This window comes from Malurus melanocephalus, unplaced genomic scaffold (genome assembly GCF_030028575.1).
Source record: "Malurus melanocephalus ecotype Western Australia unplaced genomic scaffold, MMel_1.1 scaffold_301, whole genome shotgun sequence".
NCBI lineage: Eukaryota > Metazoa > Chordata > Aves > Passeriformes > Maluridae > Malurus > Malurus melanocephalus.
In genome coordinates this window covers 417,008-427,559 of record NW_026623533.1, presented here as the reverse complement: position 1 = coordinate 427,559, position 10,552 = coordinate 417,008, and the positions used below count along the sequence as shown (strand labels likewise).

Here is a 10,552-nt window from a genome sequence, read left to right as displayed (position 1 = left end):
TGAAACCGATGCCTTGGTCCATCCTTTTGGGCGACTACATGGTATGTCCCTTAATCAGAGGCTCTGCGCAGTGCCAGGAACCGCCTCTCCCGGCTTCGCGCGCGGCTTTTCCCTGCCCGCAGACAGCCATCGGACCAGGGCCTCACCCAATCACACCGYTCCCCGCGCCACTGCCCAGACCCTCAGGCACGGCACAGCGGAGTCGCACCCGCCCCAGGCGAGGCCGGGCCGCCGGATCCGGCCCCCTGCGGTTCTCCCCGCCCCGCGGAGCTGCAGAGCTCCCGCCCTCGCCCCTTTCTCTTCCTCCGCCGGCAACTGCGGCATCCCCGGGACGGCGGGACCGGCAGCGACCCGCCCCCCGCCCCCGCGCACGGCCCGGGCTGCTGCGATCCCCGCGGTCGCCGGTCTCTGCCCCGAGGCGAGCGCGGTGAGGCGGGGGCCCCTAGGGCCCAGCTCCGGCGGCGTAGCGATGCCGGCAGCCCGCGCCGGGCCGCGCCGGGCCGCTCTGCGCCCGCTGCATCGCGGCGGCCCGTGTGCGATGAGCCGCCCACCCCTGGGCACCTTCTCCGCCCCGCTCGCCTCCTCCTCCCACGGAGCCACCCTCCTCCTCCGCCCCCTCTCCCTGCCAGCCTCCTCCCCGCCCTTCCCCGCTCTCCACGCCGGTGCTGGAGCCGCGCGTCACTCGGGCTYCAGCCCCGCCGCAGACATGGCGACACTGACAGCAGTCCAGCCGCTCACGCTGGACAGAGGTAAGCGCGACTGCCGCCGCTCCCCGGCCGCGCTTCCCCGGTCACCCTGCTCGGGAGCCACCGCGGCAAGCGTCGGGTCTGCCCCCGCAGCTCCAGCGCGGCGGGCGCTGCCAGAACAGCGCTCCGGCCCCGCAGTGCCCGGGCCGGCTGTGGCGGCGGGCAGCGGGGCGCGCATTCCCGCGCCGCTCAGGTGGGCGGCGGGAGAAGGTCTGAAACGGAGGAGATAAAGTTTGTGCGGGCAGGGGTCAGGATAGGGCGGGTATCCCGCCGCCGGCAGCGCGGCGGTGCCGCAGGCACAGGATGCGGCTCCGCGGCCAGCGCTCCGGTCCGTCTCCGCCCTGCGGGGCTCCCCCGTGGGCGCTACCCGCCGTGGCTCGGCGCCGAACGAGGCCCTGCGTCGCCGCCCCCGCAGGTGTCTCGGCGGGGGATGCTCGGTGGCGGGGCAGCGCCGTTCCGGCGAGTCCGGAGCCCGAACCTCTCGACGAGAGTGTCGTTTGCCGGCACAATGCGGCTTTTTGGGGGCTCCAGCGGAGGTGTGCGGGGGACGGATGCGTGACTGGAACTTGTCCGTTCGGCTGCAAAAGAGCGGTTCTGCGTATTCCTGTAGACAGCTACTTGGTCTGGGTAGGGAGACCGTTGGTGTTGAGGTAGCCTCGAGGCTATGTCAGTAACCTTACATAGATAGTCTAAGAGGGTGCTGAATTCTTGAAGTTATGTTACAGTTCAACTTCTGCCTCCAGGATGTAAAAATTGAACCTCTCTCCCTTGCAGCACAGTTGTTCCTGTAGCAAGGCTCAGCAGAAACCTCGTTAGATTTCTGTGGGTTACAAGGGAGAATAACTTCGCTTCTACTGCTCCATCGGGTAGAGAGGTTCATCAGCTCCCAGTACGGCATCCTGAATTGCCGAGGTGTTTTTCTTCCACACTTGCATCCACAGGCTCCAAGAGGCCCCCAGTCGCTATAAATCTTGTACTCTTGAAAGCATAATTGAGGCCAGTGCGTTGTTGTTTTAAATGTTTGAGTTTTTTTCCAAAGGATTAAGATGGGTTTTTGAAGCAAGATTGAGATATTTTTTTTCTGTAAATCCTATGCAAAAGAAACACTCACTTTCAAAATTAAAAAGGAGAGGTAGGTACCTTTTCTAGAATCCATCTGAGAGCAAAACAGCCCACAAAGTACTCCAAATACTGTTTGCTGGTCTTAGATTCCAGCATTAGTAAAAAGGGAGAATCTAAAGTTATTTTTACCAAAATAACCAAGTGTTAGCCTGCACTTTAAATTAAACTGCTCAGAAATCCACTGTGTAATCTACAGTTTCACCCTAATACTGTTTTCAGTAAGCAGGGCAAATCTATTTTCTGGCAAAGGGTTGAGCAGATGGCAATCCATTAGCAAACCTGACTTTTCAAAGGAAATATTACTATTTCAGAATTATATATCCCTTATATATCCCATAGTTTGTAAAACTATGCTTTAAAAATTCCACAATACACAAACATGCAAATTAGTCCTAATTTAAATATAAGCATCTGTTTTCCGTGACAATGTTACAGTCTCCCTGGTTGTCAGACAGGGGGGATGGATATTAGTGTGAGTGAGATAAAACATCACAGAATGCTGGGATGTGATGTGCAAAATGAAAATACAGACAAGAGGAAATACCACACCTGGCCTGTAGAAGGTCCTTTCCTCAGAGGTATACACTTTGTCACTTGTAACATACTGCTACGTCAGCTGTAGAGGATGGGCTGAGGCAACTACAGAAGCAAGTAGATCAAGCCCAGTGCTTGCAGATATTTCCTCTGTTGTCTTTTTTCACAGCTATGGGAGAAGAAAAGTTCTACATGGTGAGATTTTCCAGATTCCTGTTGTTTTTGTTAAAGCAGATGACCTATGTGTAGTCACTATGATTTGCACATCTCTGCTGTGATCTGGGCACAGGCCTGAAAAGTCTTGTACCCTCATATCCATTTCATGATGTCCCACAGGGAGCTCAGCACAGCAAGAAAAAAGGGAGTGCTTCAGGAGGGGTGGCATTGTTAGCCTTGTGTTTCTGGGGGACTTGCTGCGTGATCTCTGTCCAGGGAGTGTTCTGCATTCCTCCTTGTTATGGGTTACTGACATGGTAAACATCATATGGATATATATATTAGAAATCTGAATTACGCTCTGACGTGCTCTCCTCCTGGACAAAACATCCTGACTGTATTCTACTACATAGATGGGAGCTTTCCTAAAGCCTGACATGAATGGCATTCAAAACCTGTATGGCAAAATGAATTACCATTTAAAGGTGAAGAGCATGGTGTGTGTGAATGACTGAAAGCCAATTATATTCTAGAAGATTACTTCAGTCCAAAGCACAGGAATTAATTTCCTTAATTCCTATCATCATGTGCCTTCTACCTGCACAAATGTGTGCAAGTTCCATTAGGCCTCTTTAATATGTAAAACAAGATCACAAAATAATGGAAATTTTAATCACTTACAATTTAATCTCAAAGACTTTTGCCTAACCTTTGCTTGGTGCTCTGGTGGGAGGAGGGGAAGAAATCAGCAACTTAAGAAGGCAACCTAAGGCATTAGGAGGAGTGGAGCCACTTAGAGAAAGGTGGCTGCAGCATTTGAGAGCTTTGGAAGGGGAGAGTGCCTACCTGCCAGGTGTCTTCCGACAGCCAAGTAAGTATTCTCTCGAAGAAGGTGCTCCTGTCCTACCTTTACTGCAAATGTTTTACATCTTGAATGGATAGCACCTCATCAGTAATCTCTGGTGTCCATCAGAGGTAAGGGGGATTTTTTTAGGCCAATTCAAAGCTTAAGCCCTCAAGCTATAGGAAGGTATACCTTCTTCCAGGCTGAGACAAAGTTACAGTAATGTCTTTAATAAAATGACAAGCTAAAAATAGCAAGGTTGGGAATTTTTTACTTTGTATTTTATGTTCAAAGTTATGGATTTTTAAGTACATTGCCTCCATTAAAAAGCACAAAATGCTCACTTCAATCCAACAGAGAAATGTTTAAAAACAACTATGCAGTTACTTTTCACTTCTACCATAGGCATGTCTTCAATAAGAAGGTTGTTGACACTGGTTACAAACAGCTCTGGTTGCAGTTAGTTGGCATTTTCCAACAGTGTTTGTATTGGCACACCTCTCATTGCATCCTACTGCCTTTGCCTCTCCTTTCAATGTCCTTTGTCTTCCAGAGAGCCATTGCTTCAACCCTACCCCATGAGCACCAGTAGCTCCCTTTCCCTGTATTATCCAGAGCTCCAAGTCTCCCTTGCATGTTGCCCTCTGTCACCTTGTTCTTCTCAAAGCCCTGGTATGGTTAACTCCATTGCTCTGTGCGTTGCCCTTAATCTTTATCCATTTTCACGGTTCAACAACCAAATTTCCTCCTCTAATCCTCTGTTCTTCTGCTGTCGTGTGACTGTTGGCACCACACCAGTTTGACATTGTCTCAAATGCTGCATCTAGATCCARCAACAAAGTTCTGCTTTCTCCAAGTGCAGGGTTATCTCCAGCCAGTTTAGTCTCCTTGTGGTTATATGAAGACCTCTTGTGAATTCCTGTGTGCTTCAGGAACACAATTTAAGAAATGAGAAATTAAAGCAACCTTGTGGGTGGGATCGCTTAGAGTGTGTTAGCACAGTCTGATGGAAGAATTTTCTACATGTACCATTACGCTCCTGGAAATAAGTTAGAAGGGAATAGATTTCGATGCTTCCCTTGGCACACATTTTAGAACTGGTCATATGGAGAAGCCTGCAAATTGAAGGAGCCATCTCTCTAGCTATGTATTGTAGATGTTCCACTCTATCTGAACTTTTTCATTTGGTAAATGTCTGACATATTTTTCATAAAACTTATCTTACTTCAGATTTTGCTTGTATTCTTCCCTACAACATGAAAATCTGTTTTGAAAGAAAACTGACCATGTGTTTTCTCAGACTGCTCCAAAATCTTACTCCCAGTTCCTCTGTATAGGGTCATGAAAATGGCATCTTTAAAAGGACACTTTTCAAAAGTAGTTCTTGTTTTTGAAGATATACAATTAGCCTATCCAAAGACCACCTTCTGATCAAGAACAAGGTATATCTTTTCATCTGAAGGGGGAGTCTTTCAGCTGCCTTTTAAATAATAATCCATGTCCTGCTATATTTTTCCCTATATAGTTACTAATGATGTCACTCATGGTTTCACTTCTTAATGTGACTGAGGATAAAAGAAGAAATTTGAATAGACTGAATAAACAATGCTGAACTTTAATCCCTGTGAAGTTTTATAACAAGGTCATAACTATTGGCTATTGACAACCAAATTTCTCTTCATTTCAAATACATTCTTGGAAATGGAAAGACTTCTTGCTATTTGGCTGTAATGCATAACTAAGTTCTCTTTTTTTTTTTTTTTTACAAATTGAAGCAAATATTTTTCTAGTGGAGAGTGTCCCAAAGCTTCTTGAAAGTCCTTTTAAAGCACCATGTTCAGTGACAATAAATAAGAATATGAAAAGGCTTGGAATTGCCATCAGCTGTTAGAGATATTAGACAAACTTTATCAGATGTGGTAGCAGATGGTGCCTGACCATTAATATACATGGGTACTTGCTAGAGTACTCCGCCTTCCTTCCTCTTCATCTCTTGTAATTTTTCTTCTCACTACATCCTCATAGTCCTACACAATTGTATGTGTCCACATACATCCTACATAACTGGGGATATTTTCCCCTTCTGTACCCATATATATATACACAACAGAAACTGTATCTAATGTAAGTTGCGGTAGAGGGTGCATATATTATTGTGTACATTATCTTGGAAAAAAAAATAAAACATACTTATCAGGGGGAGAAAATCAGATTCATAAAGTGTGAAATGTGGTCCTTGACAGGGGAGCAGCATAAGGCTGGATCTCTTTCGCACAGCATGAAGCCCTGTGGAGCAGCACTAAGTGATGTGCTGCTCCCTGCCTGGCTGCCTGTCTGTCATGGGAATGTCTTCTCTTTCTCTTCAGCCTAGAATGCTAAAATTGAAAAATCCTTCTGCAAGTGCCAGAAGTTACTTTAAGTCTAACATTTCTTTTCTTGATGTACCAATTTGAGGGCATATAAATAATCAAATTTATTCTTCTAAGAAAAAAGGTTCTACTGTTTTAGGGACAGAAGAAAAGTGACAATTCTAGTCACAGGCTGAAATGTTCGGGGGTTTTTACATCAACATGTCACCATTTACTTGATTTTTTTAAAGTGCATTTTTCTGAAAGGATGGATTAAGGTAAGCAGATTGAGACAGTGGTTTGTGGGTGTTGACTGGGGTGCTTTATGAGGATCCTTGCAGTTGAAGCATTTRTTGTCAGCTGTGCTGCCTGGAACTCTGGAGCTGGAGTAGAAGCAAATAACACACCTACACATCATCTCTGATTTTCGTGAGTGGTGTAAAAATACACCACTTTAAAAATTAAATATACATGTCCAGCTTATATATCTCTTGTAGCAGGGTGAGTCCTCACTTGAAGAGGTGCTGGGACACATGGCCACGTGCCAAATGGGATATGCCTAAGGTCACTGGGCACCCATAGGAGCATATCTTTTTGGCTGGGCTTCACCTTGTAGGTAGGGTGTTGTTTTTCAGCTCTGTGTGACACGGAGATTGAGAGCTGCACCTGTATGCAGACAGATGGAAGCATCTACAAAATTCATTGCAGTTTTTAACATTAAATCATCTTTGTGAAGAGGGGGGAAACCTTAAATATCCAGTCATGTTTCCTTCAAAAATTTATTTAATAAGAAGGCAGAAGCTGCCAGAGATGGGTGGGCATTTAGGATAGGTTGTGAGGCACCTTTGAAACCAAGGGTGATGCAGGGACCTTGAGTTCCTCCTGCTTTCCCCAGATGAAAATGTTTTTTAGATGTGGTAACAGTGAATGAAATATTTCAGTCTATCTGAATTTATTCTGCATAGAGGAAAATGGTGAGGTGAACTCGCCTGTGTTCTGCTTTTTACCCCTCTAATGGTAACTGCTTCTGCATCTGGATGTAGAGGCTATGGCAAGACCCTGCACAGTTGCAGGATTCMCCATTTGCAACAAGTTGCAAGAGCATTTATGATTAGAAAACATGCGGGATAGTATTTTTTGTGTTGTAAATGTATACTCTCTATTTACAGATAATGTTGAAAATGAAGTAATTTTCTAAATAACATCCCTGTGCTTATGTCCTACTTCAGTTTCACATTGATGTCTCAGAGACATTTTTATACCTTCAGAAAAATGTATTAATCTTTTGATGTAATTGTAAATAAACATTTTTCTTAATTCCATGCTGTTGTTGGAGTTGAACTTCTCAGAAAGGAAGTTTGTTGAAAAATTTAACAAGTGAAGTCATCAGCTTTTTGCAGAGGATAATTTGTCCTTGGAGTTTGCCATTTCAGGTCATGTACAGGCCCATTTCTCCTTAACGTAGATGATCCTCATGCAAGTGCAAAAAATAAAATTTATTTGAATTCAAAATACATATTATTTGAATTCAAAATACTGTTCTTGTAGATAATGCAATAGAATTTGGAATATTAATTGGGTAAAACTGTTAATTCCAGTTACTTGTTAGAAGCATAAACCATGAGAAGGAAGGGTTTAAGAGGAAACWAGCTAAGCAAAAAGTGTTTTCAAGCACATAACTGTAAATTTGTGAGTCTGCCTTCCATCACATACAGTTAATTTGTTTCACATGATGCATTTTTGGTATTTGAAAAGTAATATCTGCTAATATGCTATGAACTGTATATGTATGTATAGATCTAGGCATTTTCAAAGTTAATCTCAGTCAGTTTAAACTTCTTTTGAGACATTTGCTGAAAAGTCAGCCTCTGCATGAGAAGCATTCACTCTTAATTCCCTATTCAGATGGGAAGATTTTTATTCATAAGTGCACATTTACATATAATAATGTTTTCCTGGATGTATAAACTGCAAGCTTGAATCTTAAATATGTTAAATGAAGAGGGAGATACATGTGTGTGAGTCCTTGTTTTACCATGGTCCAAAATGGAGTGGTTAAATAAACCTCAAATTTCTCAAAGGCAACTCAGCTAAGCTACCAGGAAATGCACACAGCTTCTGTGTTGTTACTCTACAGCTACTTTACTAATAATTATAAGAAAAAAAGAGGAAAAAATCTTGATTAGAAAAAAGAGATTAAACATCTTGATTAGAATACAGTATCTCAAGAAGAGATCAGAGGATGGTTGTTCTTCATTGTTTAAGAGATGGAACAGTGAAGTATCCATGAGTACACAGAGCATCAAAGCATTGATTTTGTTTCCGTTCAAACGGGGATAATTGTATAAGAAAGAGTTATGCTGAAAATATGCTCTTAGTTTATTTCCCCTGAACCAAAGTTACATTTTACTGGTTCTTTTCAATAAAAGCCCATGTTTATTTACTAATCCTTCACATCCACTAACTCTTTAATTTTCCATTTCAAGCATGTCTTCTGAAAAAGTAAATCTCCTAGACCTTAAGGAATCAATTCCTCTACAATCAGTTAAGCATTGGGGAAGAATGTACTTGAAACAGATTAGGTGGATAACTGTGGCCATCACCAGAAGTCCTAGACCTCAAAAATGGATATATTATCATCTCTTCGGTTTTCAATAGACTTGGCAGCTGTGTTTTTGTGGAACAGTACTTACTGAATCAGCACAGAAGCAAAAAGATAATAYAGCTGTTCTTTGTTACACAGAGATGGACCACAGAAACTTGAGGAGGGTGTGGTGGCTTTCAAATCCATGAAGTAGTTATTGGAAAAAGAAGTGGTTTCAATGTCTGATCTTCTCTGTAGCCTGATAGCCTTGTAATCTGATAGTAGCAGCTATGGAGTTCCTACACATATGGTAGAAATATCGTTTTACGTGATAGTAATAGCTGTGGCATTCCTATACATCAACTTTCGCAACCTAGTGGTACAACCACGTGAGTGTGTGCCCCTCATATCTTAGGTACATATCTTGGAAAATCAAGCTGCAACCTGAGAGGAGTTCTACTACTCCTGTTCAAATTCTTGGGATCATTCAATGTGTAGGACACTAAGCAACAGAACTGCAAAGGTGACAGCGAGCTGTCTTTTTCACACAGGGGTTTTCTGTTTCAAGGTTTTGCTCATAACTTGTTGCAGCAATTCAACAGTCACAGCTTTCTTCAACGATCATATTGGTTTCAAAGTTGAAAGCTAACAGTGATCAGTGTTGAAGTCTGCCAACAGCATATCTGTACTGCCTAGTTTTGCAGGGATTTGTTAACAAAGGATTTTATTTATATTGCTTTCTTCTTGGTGTTGTAAGTTTTCACCTACACACTTTGAAAGAACAGGGTTTTTTTTCCTTTCCTGAGAAATGACGAGGATGTAGTCTGGTACCAGAGAGATTCTGTCTGCAAAAGGCAATATCATTAAATCTGCTAAAATTTAAGAGAGAATATTAACTCTATTCTCATTACCTAAACCTACAAATAAAGTGTTAAACATGTGGGTGTAATTATTGTGTTGCGTCCATTGTTTTGCAAAAATGACATCTTTTCACTGTTGTCTCATATTAGACTCTCAAATCATGTAGAAAAATAGAACATAAAATTCTGACACTGGACTTCAAGTGCCAGTTTATATTGCCACTATGTACATTTGCCAGTAGCCCACAGCCACCTTTCTGGTAATGACATGAAAAGATTTAAGACTAAGATTAGCTGGAGAGGTAAGAACTGAGGGGAGGCAGCAGGAGGCTCTAGTAATGACATACGAGCAGGAAAAAAGTGAGAGTTACTGCTTTGGCTCAGACACGGTGCCTGTAGGGAGGGAGAATTAGCATCCCTAAGTTAACCCTACCTCCCTTTGTGAGACACCTGTTGGCTCCTTTTTTCCCTCTTCTGTCTTCTTCCCTGCCAACAAAAATCTCTATGATGCAGTCTAAAAACACACACTGGAAGTAGCAGTGTGGGAAAGGCATGAGGTTGCCCATATGGCCAATACTTTTGTGTCGTGATGCTCACATAGTGTGTATAAATACTTGCTTTTGCTTAGGCAGAGGAACAAGACAACRGATTTTAGCTAAGAGAAAAGTGTGCTGTTTTTCATTCTGCTTTAGTTTGTTCAGATAGGCTTATTTCTTGTAATTATTTCTGTTTTCTGCTTCTAGCTTAGTCAAATTTTCAATTCCTTCACTGATTTTAATTTTTTTTCTCTGTATACTTGAGGTTTAGGACACCAAAGTAAGTGTTCTGTCCAAGTAGAGTCCTCAGGTTATGTTAATGTGTCAACCCTTTTTTTTCTTTTAATCTGGGATCAGAACATCTGAAGTGTTTACATTTGCCATTCCAGCCAACTGTCCAGAGTGCTTTTGTCTAGTATTTAGGAACACTTCACTCCAGCACTGTGAGCAGTGTCTGCTGAGGCAGAACTGATCCTACAAGATCAAATGATGTGATCAAGAGACAGATGAAGCTGGTGAAGATATCAAGGCATCATTTTACATGATGTTTATTGTCACAGAAGGCAGCAGGCAGTTTCTTTGCTTTCACATAGTTCAACTTGTAGGAAATTAATTCATTAAGGCCAGGTCTATGTACCGTACTGAATTTCTCAGAGTATTATAGCTTTATTTCAAACAATTTTTTTTTGCTATTTCACAGTTTCAAGAAGTCAGACAGAACATAGTTTCACATGTCCTTTGTAGGTAAATAACTGCTTTAAACACCTGTGATCTCTATTTTTTAAAAAATGCTTTCAGAAAGACTGAGAATTCAAATAACAT

General features: G+C 43.0%; 1 protein-coding gene across 2 annotated transcripts in view; it reads left to right on the top strand.

Moving 5' to 3' along the window:
- The first annotated feature begins 412 nt into the window (after positions 1-412).
- Positions 413-10,552, top strand: part of LIN7A (lin-7 homolog A, crumbs cell polarity complex component) — a 48,814-nt gene continuing 38,674 nt past the window's right edge. For both annotated transcript variants that reach the window (XM_057377138.1, XM_057377139.1), the window contains exon 1: positions 413-749. In XM_057377138.1, the coding sequence (XP_057233121.1) occupies positions 470-749 (280 nt within the window). In that variant the 5' untranslated portion in view covers positions 413-469. The remainder of the gene's footprint in view (positions 750-10,552) is intronic.